Source organism: Lycorma delicatula, chromosome 1 (genome assembly GCF_047948215.1).
Source record: "Lycorma delicatula isolate Av1 chromosome 1, ASM4794821v1, whole genome shotgun sequence".
Lineage (NCBI taxonomy): Eukaryota > Metazoa > Arthropoda > Insecta > Hemiptera > Fulgoridae > Lycorma > Lycorma delicatula.
The window spans coordinates 340,923,379-340,945,572 of NC_134455.1; the positions used below are offsets into that span (position 1 = coordinate 340,923,379).

The 22,194-nt window shown below is 29.7% G+C and overlaps 1 protein-coding gene across 1 annotated transcript in view; it reads right to left on the reverse strand.

Moving 5' to 3' along the window:
* Nucleotides 1-22,194, reverse strand: part of LOC142317899 (zwei Ig domain protein zig-8-like) — a 112,547-nt gene that overhangs the window by 49,151 nt on the left and 41,202 nt on the right. Inside the window, exons 2-3 of the mRNA XM_075354438.1 lie at nt 21,724-21,854; nt 8,060-8,270 (exon numbers count right to left, since the gene is read on the reverse strand). Of these exons, the coding sequence (XP_075210553.1) occupies nt 8,060-8,270; nt 21,724-21,854 (342 nt within the window). The remainder of the gene's footprint in view (nt 1-8,059; nt 8,271-21,723; nt 21,855-22,194) is intronic.

Consider the following 22,194-nt stretch of genomic DNA (forward strand, 5'->3'; position numbering starts at 1 on the left):
AATATAATTCTAAAGACCGTATAAGGATTTGTGCAAGACAATTACCGTTATAGAATAAGAAAGAATACAGAAATTAAAGAGCTAAGTGAAGAAGAAGGTACGGTGCAATAATTAAGAGCAAGGCCAGAAGTATTTTGGCTGAATGTTAAATTGAGTTATTTTCTTTGTGAATTCAAAGTCGGAATGTTGTGATAAGAAGGGAATAAGACCTTAGGAAAGACCCAAATTAAGAGGGGAATATTGAGTAAAAAAATATTTTTCTTGCTGCTACACAAGCTGCGCAAGGAAGGCGAGAATCAGCGATGAAAGGAATCTGTTAATAATAAGGCATCGAATCGATTCCGGTTTAGATTACAGCATGTCGGCTGATGTAAAATTGCAAAAGATACAGAAAAAAATTTTGATATATAATTAAAATATATTTTATATAAATATTTTATCTTTCATATTGATAGAATTTTAAGTTAATGAATTTCAATTTTCATTGATATCCATAAAAATGTGTGTAGCAATTCATTAGACTTAATTAACAAATTAGACTAACATATTTTCGATTAGCAGTGCTCTCTTGTCGATGAGTGACGCATTCCTCCATAAAAATTTATTTCGCACTGTGTATTGTTTTCAATCTCTTATCATGTAACTCATCATCAATTCTTATTTTCTAGTAAGCTTAATACTTCTCTGTAGCCATGAATTTTACTTATAATTTCCTTCTATTTAAAAAGAAAACTTTCGCAGTTTTGCTCAAAAAGACTGACTTTTCGTTTCCGACGCCCTCACTAATTCGCAGTTAAAAACGAACTGATTTTCAGAGTACAAGGAACTACATTCGTTCGATTAACCTGTAGAATCTAGACACAAGCATCAAATTTCAACTCAATCACCCCTGTGACTTACCGCATAAGCTCGTATGAAAAATACACCACAACACAGTCAATTTGAGGTTATGTTGTAACCTAAAATTGATGTTATGTTATGTGCTTCGATCTTAAATTGAGCTTAACTCGTGAATGACTCAAATTTGCACATGCACAATTTCAGATAACTGCTACAGCGTATCTAAATTTCAATGAAGTTGATCCAGTCGTTTATGGAGATTTTCGAGCCACAATATTTTATACATGAATGGTATTTTAGTATTCCTCATACAAGGGTTATTTTTTTTTAAGGTCCGGTCGGTCGCGAAATTAAAACCCGCGCAAAAATTGGAGGAACCTTTGCGCAGCGTCTCTAGTATGGCCTTCAATCACGCCGCGTCACTTCGTTTAGATCTGAACACGCAGCTAGCTCGTAAACATGTCTACAACAATAGCATCTCCCACCAAGTGTGGTGCGTGGGTAATTCGATTTCTTCAGGCTGAGGGGTGTAATGTAGCTGAAATTCACCGACGAATAAGTAATCTGTACGGTGAAACTTCAATGAGTGCATTGTCGCACCAAAGTGCGACAATGGTGCAGGATCTTTAAACCAGGACGTACATGATGCAGGCGGTCAGAGAAGGAAGCGAGTGTCAACCGATGACCTCGTTCAGCGAGTGGATGAGGCAATTCGAGAAAATCGTCGGTTGACAATTTCTGTATTGAGTGATTCGTTTCCTGAAATTTCAAGATCAGCTCTCTACACCATTGTGAGTGGGAGACTTGCAGTACCGCAAACTGTGTGCGAGATGGGTTCCCAAGATGCTGTCCGACCATCACAAAACAATGAGAATGGACGCCTCCCTAACGTTTCTCCAGCGCTACCACAATGAAGGAAAAGATTTTTTGAACAAAATTTTCACAGGGGACGAGACATGGATCCATTTCGAAACTGAAGAAACAAAAGAACAATCCAAACAGTGGATGCATTCTCATTCTCCCAGTAAACCAATGAAGTTCAAGCGAACCTTCTCCAACAGAAAGTGTACGGCTACTGTGTTCTGGGACCGGAATGGAGTTCCTTGGAGGAATTCATGGAATGTGGCACGACCACTGCAGCCTCATACTGCGTGACTCTTCAACGTCTACGAAGGGTAATTCAGAATAAGCGCAGAAGAATGTTGTCATCAGGCATTGTCTTTCTCCATGAAAATGCTCAGCCGGACACTGCAGCTGTAACAAAGAAGCTCCTGCAGCGTTTTCGTTGGGAAGTGTTTGATCACCACCATACAGCCCGGACTAGGCTCTATCCGATTTTCACCCCTTTGCTCACATGAAACGCTGGCTAGGAGGACAACATTTTGGCACAGACATCGAGCTGTAGACAAGCGTAGAAACATGGCTCAAAACACAGCCAGCTCCGTTCTATGACGAGGGTATTGGAAAGTTGGTACCACGCTACGACAAATGTCTAAATCGGAGTGGCGACTATGTAGAGAAATAGCGTAACTATGTAAGCACTTGTTACAAATAAAAAAAAATTATTTTCACGGTGGTTTTAATTTCGTGACCGATCGGACCTTGAAAAAAGTAACCCTCGTATGTAAAAACGTAAAGAAAATTCAATACCATCATGCGACCGAAAGAAATGTCTCAAATTGAGATTGTGTTGTCTGTTGTCAACTTTAAATTGAGCCTGGAACAACTCAACCAATCTCCATCAAATCTTCTCATGAACAACTATAGATACAAAAGTACAGCATATCTGAAATTGATTCATATTTTTGAAAATTTTCTAGCTTCAAATATTTTATGCATATAGGGTATTTCATTTTAATTCCCCAGGCGATTTTCTCGTAATGTTCAAGAAAACTATCTTGAAATAACAGTCAAGGTCAAGTTCAATTTCATATAAAAGATCATCATGAGGTGTCTTCCTCCAGTCGGAGTAACTTTAGTTTATGTCATTTCATTTGTATTGTCACCGTTTACGAAAAAATCGCCTGGGGAATTAAAATAAAACATCCGGTATCCTGTTTAATATAAGGAAACTACATTTTAAGTGAATGGTACTTTCGTACCCTTCGTACTTCAAAATGTAAAGAAAATTCATTTTTACCATTCCCCAATTCCACCTTACGACCGAAGGTAAGACAACGCTTTTTTTCGAAAAATCGGTAAAAAAATTTTAGAAATTGCAAAAATGTTTTAAATGTTACTACAAACTGAGAATTTAAAAAAACTGTTATAAAAAAATAGAAGAAGAAAACTTATGGAAAAAGTTTCAATAGGAAAACCAAGTTGCCATATTATATGCATTCAGAGTAAATTGATTTCTTAATTCAAGGCAATGTAGGAAAAAAAATACAATGAAGATTTTATTAAGATTAAAGAGACCTATAAGAAATGTGCACCCTATAAGAAATGTTAATAAAAAAACCTTACTTCAGATTAAAATAACTTAAGATTATTAAAAAAAAAAAAAAAAAATATTTTAAAATAAAAACTGACATTTATGTTTAGAATAATAGCATGGGTATAAAGAAACAAAGAACTTCGTCGAACCGATTTTATGATCTATATTAAAAAAAATATATTTACTTTTAGGAGTTTATTTATTTTGTTAATTTAAATTAAAAACTTTCCAACTTTTAATTCCAAAATTTATCAATCCTTTCTAGCGTTAATATTTTCTGTTGTAAATGTCGCCTTAAGTTTTCTCCTTTCGTAATTCTTATTGTCAACTTTTAGTTTTTATGAAGTTCTTCATTAATAGAAACAATGTAAACGTACTTTACTATTACATATTAAATATCTTCGATTTAGGTTTTAACTTTTTGGTCGGCTAATTTTCAAAGGAAAAAATCAATTCCTTAAATTCATTATATACTCGTACATTTGAAGATTATTTTTACGAACATGTATGTTGCCAAGCACCATCTCATATAATTAATTTTATAATTCGATATAATTACATTTTTGTGGGATATAGAAAGTACAATTTCATAATTTCTACGTAGTTTTCATAGGATATTTCCTACAAAGGATTAACTAAAATAACAAATTGAATAAATGGTATAAAGTATATAAGTTGCAACTTAAATACATGAATATCATTTAATATATTTAGTTAATGATTGTTACTGGTTTTTCTAACGATCGTTCTGATCAATAAGAAGGTGAAATTTAATGGTTCATTGAATTTGATCCGCTAACGCGTATGTTTTGTTTGTGATAGGAATGAAGAGGTTCCATTCGATTACCTATATTAGACGGATCGAACGTCCTTTGATGAATTTACGTGTTGTGTACACGGCATGTACTTTGTACATTCTGATGCACTAATTTACTTCAAAATGTGGAAGTAGCAGAAGATGGTAAGAGTGTGTAGTGTAATTAAATTTACAGACTTACAAAGCATGAGCGAACAATTGATTTTTTAGAGTGCCTCAGAAGACAACATTTAAAGTGAACAAGTCTTTTTATTTCACTACTAATAATATATTTTTAAGAAGAGTAATGTTTTAGCGATATTTAATCCGGGTGTGTGAAGATAAATTAACTAAGAAAATATTTTATCGTTTCAACTCTAATCCAAAAACATTTAAATGAATAAAAGAAATTAAAAAAAAGACATTAGAAAGGAAGATAGTATGAACAGAAAACCTTTCAGACGAAAAATTAAGTGTTTCACAGTGTTAGAAAAGAAAAAGAACACCTGGTTAAAAGAATGAAAGAAATACTGGAAGAAGAGAAAATAGATAAGAAATCGCAAAGTTATTTCATGATATTCAGAGGTGGTCAAAGTCGGTAATAAAAGAGGAATAAAATATTTTAAATAGAAAAAAAACGTAATTCTAACGTCCTTTGGAAAAAATGTCAAATTAAAATTACAATAAAACAAGCTATTTTTGATTAACGTAGTTTTAATGTTATGGTACATTATCTTTGATATCTATTCGCGAAGTTTAGTTTAAGTGAAATCTATTACTAAATCTGTTACTAAGTGAAATCTATTATTTTTTAATGAAAGAGAAATTTTTTTCTAATTGGAAGAAGAGGAGTGTAAAGATTGGTAGGAGTAGCCCGTATACTCTAATTAGCGATAACTGGGACCCGTGTGAAGTTATACCAAAACAAAAAAAAACCAGAAAATTCCTTCTACTTTAAAATAATGAATAAGTGATCTACATATCTATTGCTAGTCAAGACTAATTTAATGCTCGTTAATTTTTATTTCTGATGGGAGTAAAAAAAATTAGCCTTGCAATTTATCTGTATGTTATTAGGAACTTAAAATACATGGTTATAATAATTTTATACCCAAAAAATTATATTAAAAATTATAAATTGTTAATATTAAAGAAAAGATTCCAATACATTTTTTGATGACGTTATCAATGGTTTGAGAGAAGAATTTTTTTTACTATATTTATTTCAATAGTATTAATTCAATGTAATATTATTCAATAATATTAAGAATATAGTTGAAGCAAGATCAAACCTTAAAAATAGAGTTGGAAAAAAATTTCATAGTAAAAGAAAATAAAATAAAAAGGCCAAATCAAGTAAAAGCTGAAATTAATAAATGAAAATCTTAAACGTTATTTCGGTAAGAAATGTAAGTTTATTTTAATAACATACTGAAGTTTAGAGTTAGATGCATTGTAAGTAACAGTGCTGCATTATAGGTAATTATTTAAACTCTAAATATAGCATTTCCTTTCAGCAACAGTTAAAAACTCTTATAATTACAATAAAACTACTTTTCATAAAATTCTTATAATCATTTTTAAAGGGTAAATTTAAATACGAAATTTGTGTTTGTTGAAATAACTATAATCTAATAATTAAAAAACATATTTACATGAATATATGTACATATATATTTGTATTTATTACGAATAAAGACCTTTAAATACTTTTTCTTTCTATCAACAAGTTCTAATTGTTACAAATGTTTTCTCTGATAGTTCTATGGTGAGTTAAAGTTTGGCTTATTTTGAACTGCATGTAACAAGCGTTTTAATATATTATGTATAATTTACGTTTACAATAAATTTACTTTTTCTGGTTTAAGGTAGCTTTCTTTACCAAACCATGAAATCAGCTTTATATAAAATTATTGAAATAACCACTATATAAAATTGAAAAGGTTTTTCTTAAAATCAAATTATATCGGTTTGTAACGTCACTTATAATTCAATTGTAGTATATATAACATTCATCTCAAGCTTAAGTTTCCTTTCATCTTTCTTTTCTAACACCTTTTGACTCTTTTTACACTTTTTACTGTATACTCAGATGGAGGCACAACTTTTTTCCTGTTTATCCTCCGGGATTCACCGTCAGGTATTACTTCAGAGGATGATTTGGATGAATGTAAGTGAACTGTAGTCTTGTACAGTATCAGGTCGACGATTTCTGAGATGTGTGGTTGATTGAAACCCAACCATCAAAGAACACCGGTATCCACGATCTAATATTCAAATCCGTATAAAAGTAACTGCCTTTTTACTAGGATTTAAACGTTGGAACTCTCGACTTCAAAATCAGTTGATTTTCGAAGATGCGTTCACCACTAGACCAATCGGGTGGGTACAATTTTTACTTGCTTTTCTTTAACTCACAATTTTTTTTTTAATGTTTTTCCTCACATTCATCCTTGATTTAACATACTTCCTGACATTGCCGATTGATGAAATTTTGCTACACTATTTCGTTACTTTGTATAGTCAATGTTTGATTGGAAATTTGTTTGATTTTTTAAAAATATATTATGTTATCTTTTGAAATCCAAGGTGACCTACTAATTAAACTCATGCAATGTTTGATTAATGTACGACTAGAACATATAAAGCAAGTTTTTAAAAAATTTTTTTAAATATTTGTAATGTTATTTTAGATCGTTTTATTGAAATTCTGCATACTTATAATTACAAATCCAATTAAATAAGTTTTTTAAACATGGCACAGTTGGTATATAATATTATTTATATAAACCAATTAAATAATTTTTTCAAACGGTTCAAGTATTATAAGATAAATAAAACCAAACCTACTCTACGCGTGATATTTTTCTTCGAAATATATTTGTCTTCCAAAAAACATAAGAAATGTACGTACTTATTCCTTGATCACTTAGGTATGACTTGGCAAGTGACTGAATGATTCAGTACATTTTAAATCAAAACGCCAAATACTTTTTTGAAGAATAAAGTTTATAGTTTTGTTGTATTTGTATAGCTTTATCGGACGATAAATCTTTATTGCTTTAAAAAAAAATTGACGAAATACTATTACTCTGGAAATACAACTACCAGTTTTACGGTTCTGTCAGTAAAAGTAACAATGTTAGCTTAAGGTTTCTTATTTCAAAGTCTCCCATCTAATAAGTTGAGCTGCTTGTACGTATAGAACGAAACTTTAGTTGTGGACTTGGAGTATTTGTTTTTTCTAAGAAATTTTATAGAAAACTAGGTGAAGATAAAAATAAGTCGTTTATAGATAGAGCCGTTACTTTTGTCTACATTACAATCTTAAAATTTTCTGACCATTTCCCAAGGCTATTGAGACGAATTTGAAATAAATATACCTAATTAAATTTATTAATTTATAACCTTCTAGAGTTTAAATTATCAAGTTCCAAATTTTTCAACTTTTGAAGCTCTATCTCTTGAAAGTTGTTTTATTCCAATTAAGCCTCATGTCTTATATGTAGCTCTGTCTTAAATTTCAACAGCTAATAAACTGTATAGGATTTCTTTCCAGAAAAAAAAATGGTTAAATATATTTACTCATTTGCAACATATATCTGACAGTTGAATCAATACTATCGATAATAAATGAATTAAGCCGAATTCACCTAAAAGTATTGATTATTGTGGACGATAAAACTAAAGTCAAACAATGTAAAGTTCAGTTTGGCATTGAAGCTGTTTTTTTTTTCTACTGGATAAATGAACTTGAGCAAAACTATCAAATTCATTAATTAAATATGAAAAGACCGTTAAAAAAAAACATGAACGTCTATTTCACTCTACGTAAAAGTTTGATATAGATCAGCTGACTGATACATGTCATTTTTATTCAAAATATTATGAATTATGACTGTTTGTTTATGTGGAGGTTATTTCAATATTTTCAGTTTTTCAGTTGTTATTTGAAAATTCTACGCTAAAATGTTTGAATTTCTTACCTACTACATCTAATACAAAAGCTTGTGATATTTTAGGCTCCGTGCTAACTTGGCACTCATAAGTTCCGGAGTCGTGAAGACGAGGGGAAAAAATTCTTAAAGTCCATTCATCGGATCCGTCCTGATGAAGTGCTTGAAAACGAGAATCACGAGTGTAGCGTTGAGCTCCTACCGTTAAAATATGTAGATCACGTTTTCTCATCCATGACACCTGAAAGCAAGTTTATAAAGTTAAAATAGTATTAAAACAATATTATAATATTATTTTAACGTTACCAATAAGTATATAATTATAAGTAATATTTTGCTAATACTTTTTTTAAAAATAATATTTTATACACTTTTAGACAAACACACAGTTTTTAAATGTACAAATAATTACTAAAAGATGAATGTAGTTTTTACTTTCACGTAGATATATAGTTTATATTTATAAAAATGAATTACCATTCGTTTAGTGCTTATTTATTTTTCTCGTTTCTGTTTGTTAAGAGTTTTTGTAAAAATCTCTATTTCTTCAGAAAGTATTAAAATATATATATTTAAAGTAAAAAATATTTAAAATATCTAGATATATTTAAACGTTTTATATAATTTGTTGCGTAAAATATTTGTACTTTAATACTTTCTGACCAAATAGAGCTCTTTGTAAAAATGTCTAACAAAGAGTAAAGAGAAAAAAAATTAAGTAGTAAATAAATAATAATTCATTTTTATACATATTTATATTCTGGTGCTAGGATGCTATTTGCTGTAGCATAGGTGTACTTTCTTACACCACTGTATACGTAAGGTTACTTGAGACGATTTTTAAGAATGTATATTTTATTTAATCTTCCCTGCAAAAATACTCCGACCTTTTCTACCGACTTATACGAAAAAAGAAACTAGTAGAAGCAACAAAAGATCCAAAAGTTGCAAGGTTATACATGTCAAAAAATACATGGCAGTTCACTTGAGATAAATAAAGTGAAAGATATTACAAATATTCGTTGTTTGAAATATTATATATCTGAAGGAAACAAACGAATAATAAAAGAGAGGCAAAAATGAATGAAGTTTATTTTTAAGGGGTGATGTTGAAGAAAGGTGATGAATAAGCGACTGATCGAGGAAAGATTGATATGAGATATCGAATGATATATATATAAAATTTATGACTTAAAAAAAAGAGATCAGAATAGATGTATATTTTAGAAGAGAGGTGAATGAAACTCAAAATAGTCATGGAATACGTGATGATAATAATTATAACCCGGCCAGGAACAGCTTCTTTTAAAGAACTATTGTTGAGATATTATTATTTTTAATAATTTAATCAAAAAATAGAATATACGATTTTATTTTTTAATCTCGGTAAATAAGACAGAACTAATGCTCTTTTAGATAAAACAAATATGCAGTTACAATTTAAAATTGTGACTGCCAAGAAATAAAACTACATTAAAAAAATTGAATAAATAAAACGAAAGATTTGAATCAGAGATGATTAGAAATTAAGAAAATCGCCAATCACCGAGGCGGACTGATAATGTTTCAGACTTCTATTTGGAAGTCCTGTGTTCGATTCTCCATCAGGTATAGGATTTTTCCTACGCTTAAAGTTTCCATTTTCGTAGGGCAATACGACAAAAGCAGTCGATGCCAGTCATCCAAAAAAAAAAAAAAAATTAAAATGGATATTCTTAAAATACCTCTTCATAAAAATGAAAATATCTTAAAATATTTTCAATGTATACAGCACGATATCAGTAATAAATAAATTTAAAAAAAATTAAAACAATGGTTTTATTTTAAAACGAAATTGCTCTAAAAAGTAGAAAATAATTTTTCAGTGAATATAAAATAATCAAAATAATTTTGAAGTCGAAGTTCTCGGGTTCAAATCTTAATAAAGGTAGTCCTTTAAGGGTGCTAAGAGCCCTTTAAGGGTCCTAAGAGCCCTTAAAGGGTTCTAATAAGGGTAGTACTTTTATTCGGATTTGAATATTAGGTCATGAATACTTTGGTGGTTGAGTTTCAGTTAACCACACGTCTCAGAAGTAGTCGATCTGAGTTTGTTAAAGATTACAAATTTACCGGTACAGTTACATTACACTGATAAGTCGCTAATGACTTTAATTGTTGATGCGACTATGAATAAAAGTATTAAAAAAATAAATAAATGAAAATAATTTTCAACATTTGTAAAAATACCATTGCGCGCTCAGAAAACATTACTTTTCTAATCATTTTAATTTATGTTTACGTTTTTACCTTTATGGATTCTCACAGAACAGCTATTTGAATTCTTCAGTAACATTTTATGAGTGCACAATGGTTTTCTTTTTACAAATGTTGAAAACTATTTGGATTACCTTATAATCATTAAAAAATGATTTTATACTTTTTAGAGCAATATCGTTTTAAAAGAAAACCATTGTTTAAAAAAAATTCTTTTAATTTATTTATTTTTTACTTTTTAGTCTCCCTCCGCATTAAAAAGTAGAAAGTAATATTTTACTTTGTAAAGTATTTTTCCTCACAAATCAGCAAAGATAGGTTACAGTAAATAAACCATTTTGTTATCGTAACGAAATCATTTCTGTGCCACAAAAAAACGTTTAATTACCGAAAAATATGTCTTGTTATTCGTATGTAATCAAAGAAATATGTTTTCACAATGTCCACCATATTGGACTTAGAACGATATTAAATAATGTCCGCCAGACTGGATTTAGAACGATATTAAATAAGCTATGTTATATTGTCATCAGAACCAAACCTGTGCAAAATTTCAGATTGATTGGATAACGGGAAGTATATCAAATTACAATTACTATATTTGACCTATACAGGATTTCGAACGTATGAAAACCACTGAAAAATAAATGACGCATGAAATATATAAATACTAGCTTCCGAATTTGACGTGTTGTTACACCGTTAAAAATGATAGCTTGTTAGGGTAATTACCAATAAAGCCATCAAATTTTCTATGTAATAAATATTAAATAATACTAGTTTGTCATTTTTCATTTATTAATTATTGGCGTAGGAAATAGTTCAACGGTGCGTCTGTAGTTGCAGTTCCTTAGTTCGTTGAAATTAAGGACTACATCTAGCCTTCAAATTTTTTTAATTCTTTAACAAAAAATCCGGATACTAATTATAAAAAAGAAATGTCTGAAAAAAGTATGTAATGTAACGTAAATAAATTATTATTTATATTTATTTTTAATCCGACGTTCAACTTCATTTATCTAATCATTTTGTATTTATTTCTCATATCTAACATAAATTATTACAGAAAAGTTACACAAAAGTTAAACTATCGGTTCAATAATTAAAACTGTACGCACTGATGTTAGTAGAATTTATAATGTTATAATGGAAATGTATAAAAAACATGGACCATACGATTTTAACGACATAAATCAGATTTTCGTTTCACGTCTAAATTCGTTACTTGTTTAAAATTCTATGTTGTGGATTGAAAATAAAAACTGACGACTAGAAACTGTTTAAAATTTCAAATCTTTTTAAAAGGTCGATTATTTTTTTTGATTATCATTTTCTGTTCACATCTCGTAAATATAAATATGCATTGTTCCTCATCAAAAGGAATCCATTAATTTCCAACTTTAAGTTATTTGTTCCGATCTCCATTTTTACGTCATCATTTATATCCGTTTGCTTATTTTCTCTAGTAGACTTGTCATAGGGTGCTTCTATATCTAAAAATTTCTTGGCAGTTTTCAAGAAGACTGGTCTTTTTTTTGGGGTGGGGTGAAAAAACGCTTTCGCATCATTATCTCTCGGGTTAAAATAATAACAAGGGGCTTCTTCTCGGATATTAAAATATTAACAAAATATAATTAAAACTATGATGAAAATTAAGATAATAATAAGAATAAAATTGAAACAGTAAAAGAAACGCAACAATTAGGATAATACATGACAACGACTGGTGTCTCGTTATTACATCGCCTAAAATCATTAAGTTATGGCATCAATCGGTACCTTCAATAGTTATTTAAAATTTGCTTATTTCAAAAAATGTACAGAACTAGTGGCGTTTTCCTGACTGTATCAGGAAACCTACACACGGGACTGACAAACAGATATGATTAATTTGTTTCTACGCAGAGATGACTCGTCCACTTGAAATAGAAATTATTTCTCTGTTGATTTTATTGGTATATTAAAATTTTTACGAAGTTTATTGTGGTGGACTGACGTTCCAAACTTAACTGTCCATTTCGTGGTTATTATGGCTGTAGGATTATTAAAATTAATGTATTGCATTTGCATTATTAATATATATTTATAACATATGACTGCTCTCATAATTATACAACAATAATAACACAAAATATATTATTTTCATTTCAATATGATATAAATATCTTCGAAATGTGACCCCGTTTTCAGCATTTCTATTTATAATCGTTATTTTTTAATTTCAGTTTATCATTCCCGTATATCTGCAGCTTAGTTCTCCACAATCTATTTTACAAACTTTTGTTTTATTTTAAATGTTCTAACTACATATATTTTTAATTATATTATCTAATATTTTACTTTAATTTTTAAAAAAAATTTAAAATTAGTTAAATTTGAAAAAAAAAAATTGTAAATGTTGATATGGTAATTGAAAAGATATAAAAATTATTATTTTTTTAATGAAATTCGTTACTTGTTAACGAACTCGTTACTTAATTTAATTTATTTATGTGTAAGCCAATTTCCGTAGTGGACAGTGTCTCTAATTTTTATTCGATGGTTCTGAACTCGAGTTCCTCAGAAATGGCATTTTTCATACGCTACAAAAAATTTCGTTTCATTATCAGCTAACATTGCAATGTACACATTAGAAATAGAAAAAATGTATGATCATCGATCGCCAGCTGTTAGAGGGTACCAGCCAGAATAGAACGGGATATAAATGTGATAATTGCTATTGGGTTTTCTTCCCTTCAAGTTAATTGTAGGCATTCAACACATAGATTTACTATACCAAGGGAACAGAATATAGGTATTTAATTGTCAAAAAAAGTGTAAATTAATATTAATTAATCTAATTTATGTTTATTTTTTGTTGTATAACTATTTTTAGTTGCTACGTACATTATTAAATCAGATTCTTTATTTTATTCAATGTTATCTAATATATAATTCAGGGCTTTATAGCCATAATACATCATTAATTTTTAGTGTTCATTATAAATACAGTGACTGTAAATTTTAGAATTTATAAAAAAATAATCTAAAACTATTTTATTAATGTAAAATTTGTTTTTACATAATATTTGAGTAAATAATTTCAAAATTGTACGTAAACGGCTGGTTATTGGTTCTTTTGCAATTAATACGACAATGCCATGCCTTTTTTTACTACCTTAAAAGAAAGTGAGGAAAAATGTCCATTTACTTTTACTCTAGTATCGAGCGGAAATTCAAGCCGAGTTTCAAGTTTGCCTGTTTGATGACATCAATGAGTGAAGGCACATTTGTTTTGTGTTACACATTAGATGAAATGAAGAATTTATGTTCTTTCAGTCACAAAAGCTGTAATTCGTTTATGTAAACGTATCGTATTTCCTGATAATATTTCGACTTAATTAGAAATAGTAGTATCATTGATTGTGAGATAACAATGAGCGATGTTTCTTCAGAAACATGTGTTTTCATTATTTTCAAGATGCTAATAGCGTTTACTTTTCTCTGAGTGACCCGTAGTAATGTGCTATATAAGAAATTTGTAGTAATAAACAATGACTTGTGAACGAATAGTAAATAATAACTTGTACATGAGTAAGGTACGGGAGTGGTTCTGGTCTCTGTCTCGATAGGGAGGGCTCATCTCGACTGCGGGTGAAGCGGTCATGCGTGTTCTGAGCGCCCGTCCTGGCTCTCGTTGAGGCCGCTTAGTATGGTCGACCCAGCCTTAAATGGGTACCACGGGGGCGGGGGTGCCCCGCACCGTTGGCGGGGCACGCCCCGCCATTGGTGTTGGACTCGTGGGGGCAGTGGTTTTGCGTGGGGCAGCTCTCGTCCGACGCGTCATTGGGATGTTCCGGCGGAGGGTCCTGGTGTTGTCGGGGGGGGGTCTTCATTATTACCCTTTGGAGGAATTTTTTCAGTTATACACTTCACCCGGTACGGGGCATTGTTGGATTGCACTAACATCTATTAGTTACAAGAAAAAATTACCTCTTGACAGAAAATTTCATCTGTTTTATAAGTACTATAACTAAACGGCTATAGCTTACGTGGTACAAATCACTTTTGAAAAGTAAACGAGCATCCAGAAGAATAAATAGCGTCCCGTTCTTGGTACGCTATGCAATTTTGCACGAATATACAACGAGAAGTAGGTTATCTATATAAGAAAACTAGCAAATTCCAAAACTTTGTCACAACAAGGGAGTTATATTAGAATTGCTCCGAGGTAAAAGTATTCCATGTTACGAGAATATGTACAAAACTGAACCGTACTAATTAATCAAATTGTATAAACCTAATCGTATATTTGACGAATTCTAATTTGATAAAATTAGAGACCAGCACGACTGTATCATACTCAAACTTTATCGTTCCAAACTTAATCCCACTGAGTTGATCTTTGTAAGAGTAAAACAATATTGGAGCAACGAATATTAAAAATAAAATATCTAAAGAGATATCTTAAACTAAATTTTCTGAGTTGACATCCGAAGATCGGGAGAAGTGTTGTATGTAAAATTTACGAAAGGGATAGTTTGATGCAGACTAAATGATGGAATAACTGATAAATTAATTATTAGGTTTGATGGAAGCAGTGATGAACGCGAGGACGTGTCAGATTTTTCTGTAGCAAAGAATTTTAATAATAAAATGATCCGGATAAAATGGATGGAATACAACCCATATATTAGCAGCAATCTTTACAATTTCTTAATCTGTAGTTAAATAATTACTTTTAAGTAGGTATTGGGTAGAATAACAATTTGTAAATTAGTTAGGTACATTTATATTATAGCTGCTGAAAATATATAAGATATATTGCAACAATATAAGAAAATTTTATAATGTAAGCTACATGAAATAATAAATAAATAAAGATATAAAATATAAACTTAAAAGATTAAACTAAATTCAAAAAAGTGGTAGAAAAATAAATATATAAAAAAAATAATATTTACAAAAGATTCATTTACTTTTTAAAATCGCTTCCAAACTAGCTTTGTGCAAAGAATTCGATGATGCAGGGCTGTTATTAGAATGTTTCCAACAATGTAATTGGCTGATAATTATAAACCATAAATGATGGAAATCTTGTGTACTACAGATCAATTGTAAATACTGTTGTAATTGACGAATCTCGGTAAGTTGCTACAAACACAAGAAAAACACATATGACATAATTCCAACTGACGTCAATAATTTTTGTGATCTTTTACCCGCAATGAAATTAACTGAGGAGTCGCAAGTAATGTTGCACCGTAATATATGTCAGTGACTGCTTTGTAAACGGAGCTGTAGTCATACAGCTTAGTAGCTTACTAGCTGTTGTCTGTAAAATTATATAATCTTTCTTGATTAAAGCTTACTAGCTATAGTTAGTATAGTTATATACTATATTGATTATAGCTAGTAAGCTATCATCAAGAAATTCAAATGGCCAGGTCTTATGTGAGATCTGTTAGAAGATGGATAGCAGCCATATGCTATTTTAATTCAGTTTGCTGATAATACCATTTTTAATCGTGTAAAAAATGCAGATGACTATATTTCAATTGCACCTAACAGTGCTATTTTTTAATTTTTTAAAGGATATAAGATCGATGAACTTGGAATGGTTCCATTAATTCTAAGCTGGACCGGTACAGAAATTATTTAACATTATACTAAAAAGAAGCTCTAATAGATCTCAGCAAAAATATTTTTGTAAGGCCGAACGTATGTTGTTGTAAGTCGAATGAACTGTTAACAAGAAATAACTTTGAGTGATTTAGAGCCTAACAAAGTACTAAATAAACCACATGTGGCAAATTGCTGGCAGAGATGCAAACTTTACGAGCGCTGACTACTTGATATGTTTCTTTTTATTAAAGCAACGTATTGTTTTCATATTGATTGATATTAATCCACCCGCAAACGCACAAACACAAGTACACTCTTCGAACTTCATGATCATAACCTAGCAACAAATAATTTTGTCTGGTTATTGATGAATTTCTGAAGAGTTTCTGAACCGATTTTGATGAAATTTACATGGGACTACTAGGAAATGATACCCTTAAAAAACCAGTTCAGGTACGTTTAGCCGTTGTGAAATTATACGTGAATATCGCCAAAAATATATAGATAAGGGTCGAATTGAGGACCTACTCTTTTTATGAAGTTGGTTAATAAAGTAAGAGATAAGATGCCAAAACTATTAGTGTTAGCTACGAAATTTGCTACCTCTTTCATTCCGATTTGGTAACCCTTCTTTTGCTTTCATACACTCTCACAATCTGCTCAATGACTGGCTAGTGCAGCATGGGAGTGCGGATATTATAAGTTAACTCTGTATAACTATTAAAAAACTGGGAAGGATAAAGTAAAACAACATATTATGTTGTTTCTTTTTAATGGTTTTAATTGATAGGAAATCGGTCTTGCAACCCAAACCCCAAAAAATGTACAAACTATAGATTTTGGATGTTGTAAATAAAATATTTCATGATTTTCCAAGTTTCTCTGAACCCTATATAACAGGAAACAGTTAAAAAAATGACGATTTGAAATGCTTATTAAAACTTTATAGGGTATATCACACAAGTCTCTAGGGGGGAAAAAATGAATAGAATAATAACCTTGAAAAAAAGTGGTAGAAGATCTAATCGAGTGTCATTTCTTACTATGACGAGTAAAAAATGAATGACAATAGTTACTGATGAAAAGTTAGAAATAAAGTCGATGACTATTTCCCAAGCCGATTGGTACATTGCATTACCGTATAATTTTCTGGCTTTACCGTTGAAGGAAACCTCTAACAGTTGCAGTAATCTTAAATGTTAATCAGTTAACTTGAGAAAAAATGTGGAAATTCACAATTAAATGTGAATTGCCATAAAAATAGAGCTACTTGTGTTAAATATTACATAAAGATCGCAGATTACTTTACTTCTTACAGTATAATATTAACTTTGTTTCTAGCTTTTGCCTGGTCATACCCCAAATGAGTTTTGGTTGGTTACTTCGAAATAAATACAAATGTTTGCCTGCTTAGAAATATAAAGTTGAATTATTTTTTGTAACTTAAGAATTATTTTATACATAAGTTAGGAAATATTATGTTCTTCGACAATATGCAGGGAATAGTAATGCTAATGGCGATAATGGAACTCCGCCAAAGTATGTAGTTCGGTCGGAAGTATGAGTTAAACAATGAACAACGACGGTTGGCACCGCTGTTCTGGATACGAGAGAAGACAATGAGGGATTATTGTGTTGAGAGTCACCCCAGCACTTGTCCCGTGACAAGATAATACCAGGTCATATGATGTATAAGAGAGCTGGGAGAGAATGTGAGAAGTTAGAAGAGATGGTGAAAAAGAGGAAGGGTTATATAATTCTGTTTTCGTAGTCGGTAGATTTCTATAGTTTATGCATCGAGTAAGCGCGTATTAACAATTATTAGACCATGAAATGAACGAAGGTTTATTTTAAAAATCGGTCTCCTACCCGTATTGTTTTCATTTGGTACATTTTTCTTTTTTTTTCATTACCTCTTTTTCTAGCTATTATTGATAATTAAATGCGGGTGGAAAAACCAGCTACCGCCTGTTATAAAACTAAATCCACCTTTTTAAACGGTCTCTCAAATTGTATCATCATATCCAGGTCATTTAAAATAAAAAGAATAACCAAATAAACGCATCACCTTTTATGTAATGTGACAAAATCATCCTCAGAGCGATTGTCTCTTATCAGTATTTTTTTGTTCATTTATAAATGCTTCCTGTTGAAATTAAATTTCATCTCTTTTCCGGCTGTAATGTCGGAAAAGAGATCAGAATAAATATGATTCTATACAGTTATTGTTCCACTATAAACATTAAAATTTTTAAAGCTCTACTTACTGACGAAATTAAAAAAAATCAATGCTGCATGAAGAGTTATGTGTTTAGAATATAAATATTTTCATTGAGTATTAATTAAAACAAAAATAAAAACCCATTTAAATGATTTTTGCTTTTGTTATTTTTAGAAGTAGAAACGTGCTCGTTTTTAATAGTGTGAGAGACATTCTATAAATTTAATTAAACAGCAGAAAATTGTCGCAAAAATATATTGTCTTAAAAATAAATTACTGAAAATGTATAAATTAAATTAAACGCGCTAAACTTAAAAGAGATAGCTTTTCTAATCTAGGGAAATACTTAAACTAAAATTATTCTACGTATAAAAACGATGTCGTGTTTAGCTCATAGCTTCCCAGTAATTAGGACAATGGCGTAAAGCAAGACCAAATGAAACAGTAATATGTAGTCTCTTTTTTATTTTGAATCGGTAAGTAAAATTATCCATTCTATTCTTTAATGAAAAGTTTTTGCAGTAGGTTAGTATTATTTAAAATAAAACACTTTAAAAATAGTATCATCTTTAATCCAACTTAGTTAACATGAATGATGATTCATTTATTAGTTTAACTTTTTTTATTACATTCGACGGATTTATTATGAATTTGGTTTTCAATACATGAAATAAAAAATCATCAAATCGAAATATAAAAATAAATTTTTCATAAATTATCAGTAAGATTACAAAAAAAAAAGTTAATTTAATTTGCTTTTAAAAGGCAAAGATAAAAATGTGATTGCTGATGGATGTTTTATTCTGAAGTAGTAAATTAAAAGTCTCGTCACAATAAACCTACATTGAACACCCTCTGGTTTATTTCTGCTATGAAATTTTTAATTAATTTTTTACGCAAATATGGAAAAAATACTATAAGCGATAGAGCCTTAATCGGGTTTACAGAAGGCATTCTTTAGAGAATTATTTCTAACAATTTTTAAAAGGAATAAACACAATGTGATGTAGTTTACTTTCTTCCAAAAAAATTAATTATTTTTTCATTATTTCAAAGAATAGGAAATGAATCCTTTCATAATTGTTTTGATAAAATCATGAGCTACTTCTTTCTCGTTTGTCAAAAATATGAAAAATATTATCTTTGTAATTTGTTCTTTTTACTTTCTTCTTAAAATTCCTTTTTCCTGCTCAGGATTCGTTTATTTTAAAACTTATCGTTTACTTGTTCTGTCATATAGTGTACATTCTTCCCGTCTCAGAGGATCGTTCACTGTTTTAAACTTATCAGCTACGCAATATAAAAACCTCTTATATACGATTTATACAGATTTTTCTTTATATTTTGTTTTGGATTTTTGCATCGAATAATATCAGTACTTTATCAAACGATTTGTACAATTTTTGATAAATAATGTTATTTCCCAGATAAAAAAAATCTTACGTAAAAGAGTAAAATTAAATTATTATTGGTTATTTATGTGAATGGAGTGTGTAGAATCACTTAATTTATAATACGGGGATAAAAAAAATATATAGAATTTTTATACTGATGGCCACAGACTGATTATGATACAAAAATATTGTTACATGTAATATATAGAATTTAATTTATTACAGCCTTATAAGTGGAAATTTTTTTTTAATGACTACTCTTGGATAATATGTATAATGTATAATTAAACTACACATAATGTCGGTTAGTAATAACAAATCCGTTGTAAATTAATAATTATTTTATTTAAGTTAAACGTGAGATTTTTATTGAAGCAAGGGCTACATCTATCGCATTGTTTAAATTAATATACGTGAATGAATTAAATGTAGTGGATTATCATTTTTTTAATAATTTTTCCACTTATCAAATATAAAAAATAATCTTGTGAAAAAGTATTGATTATATTAGCAATCCCGTCGCGTTTCATTCACGTCAAACGCGTATAAAACTGTTAATAGTATTTAGTTTTTTGATAGTATTTAGTAATTATGTTGTTACTCTCAGAGTTATTTCTATTCAAAACTTATCAGATAACACAAAATAAATCTTATGATTACATAAAATCCTTAGATAAAAGATTGTTTCCCAAAATGAAATTTTTAATGAAATCAGGAGGACATTGAAGCTGTTCAAGAACTATTTTTCTTCCAGCACAACAAGTTCAGGAGTTTTATCCTTCCATTTTTTTTTTGTCATTGCAACGGTTACATATTTTAATCATATTACCTACATGAATATCTTTCAAATTCAGATAGTCAATTTCAGGGTGCTCAATTTCAGTTAATCAAACGCTGATTTGAGATCTAACATATCAATTCCCAATTGAAAGTTGAATCTATCCAACTATCCGTGTACCCTGATCGAACTTCTTAGTTTAGTTATAAGAATCTACGGGGAGCTACTCTGCTTGAATGGGGGAGAGTTCCCGTGAGTCGCCATCAGATTAAAAAATTTCATTAAATTTAGTAAAACACAATAACTTTCTAAAGAAGCCGATATTGTGATCGAAATTCAATATTTCTTAAACCATCAAAACTTGGTTAAATATGTAAACAGTCGTCAATCTCTTTAATTTTATTTTTTATTTATTTTATTATCAACTAATTTGTTTTTACTTATATTACGATCTTTTATCGACAATGACATTAAATTTAGTAAATTCCATGAATACTAGGTAACATCATTGGTAAATAAGCAAAATGAATATAGCCGTCGGTTTTTTTAAATTATTGTTGATTTAATTACGTTACAATATCCTACATAATTTTTGTGGTAAATACTTAAACTGATGCTGTTTTTCCTTTTGTTAGGAAAGATTAGTTCTTTTTTCATTTTTCAAACAATTTAAGCGCATAATAACTTAAATGGAAAACCTGCACTTTAATTAAATTTATCTTGTTTTTAATCATTTCCCATATAATTAACTGTGACATTAAGCTATCAAATCTAGAGAAACTGGGCAGTTTATAGGAAATAGGTATTTCTCACAAATTGAAGAGAAAATCTGACGTTTGATATGCATGTTAAAGATTTTCGATAAGTTGTACGTCTTATTAAAACCACCTGATAAGAGACCTCAACCATCTAGACGATAAAATTTTGCATACATTTTATGCTCTGACTTTCGCTTTCACTGAGAAACTATTACCCTTTGCTGTCAAAATAATTCTACAGTAGGTAGAATATTTTCTTACAGGAGTTCTCAGTACTTTAATTAACTTTTAAAATTAAATATAATAACCTATTTTGTTTTTTTTTTTGCTTAGTTTATTGTAAACATAAAACTTATATGTAAATGTTCTAGGTATTGCAAAATTAGTTCTAGGTGATAGCCCTTATTCTACAGTAAGCTGTGATGTGCATTTCTTTTGTGGCACTTTACGTTCTCAATCTTGAGTTAATACTTACATTAGAACATGTGAAAAAAAGATTGTAGATTAAAATTAATCCCCAAAATTACTTGATAAAATATTTATTTATACCTTTCGATTTGTGTAAATATTTGTTAAGAGAGGATTATCGAGAACAAAGAAAAATAAAACTTTTAAGATTATTATAAATTTACATTAATGCTAAGGATATTATAATTTTAATCTATTTTTAGCTGCTAATTACTTACAGCTCGGTCTCCCAAATTACGAACCCTGCAATGTAAATAAGCGGGTTGACCAACAGTTGCCGTAATTTCTCTTTTAGTAGAATTTTCAAAATATGGTAATTCCCAAAAACCTTGACTCTCCAACACAGCATCTACAAAAAAAAAGATAAATTATTCTTAGATATAAATTATTCTTAGATATTTAATATAATAATTACTCTTATAAAATAATATGTTGAGATAGTTTTGATATGTATTTGTGTTTATTATCAGTTTCCAAAGATTTAAACTAGATACTATATAAATACGTATAAAAATTTCATTTTTATACGTTTACAAACTTCACAAATTACGAAATTGCTGTCTGATATACTTTTGGTAGCTTACGATGTACTTCTAGAATGAAAACTTCATTATGGAATTAGTTTCTGGGATGAAACAACCAAAATACGAGTATACTTAACACGAAGAATTAGAGCAGAAAGAGAAATG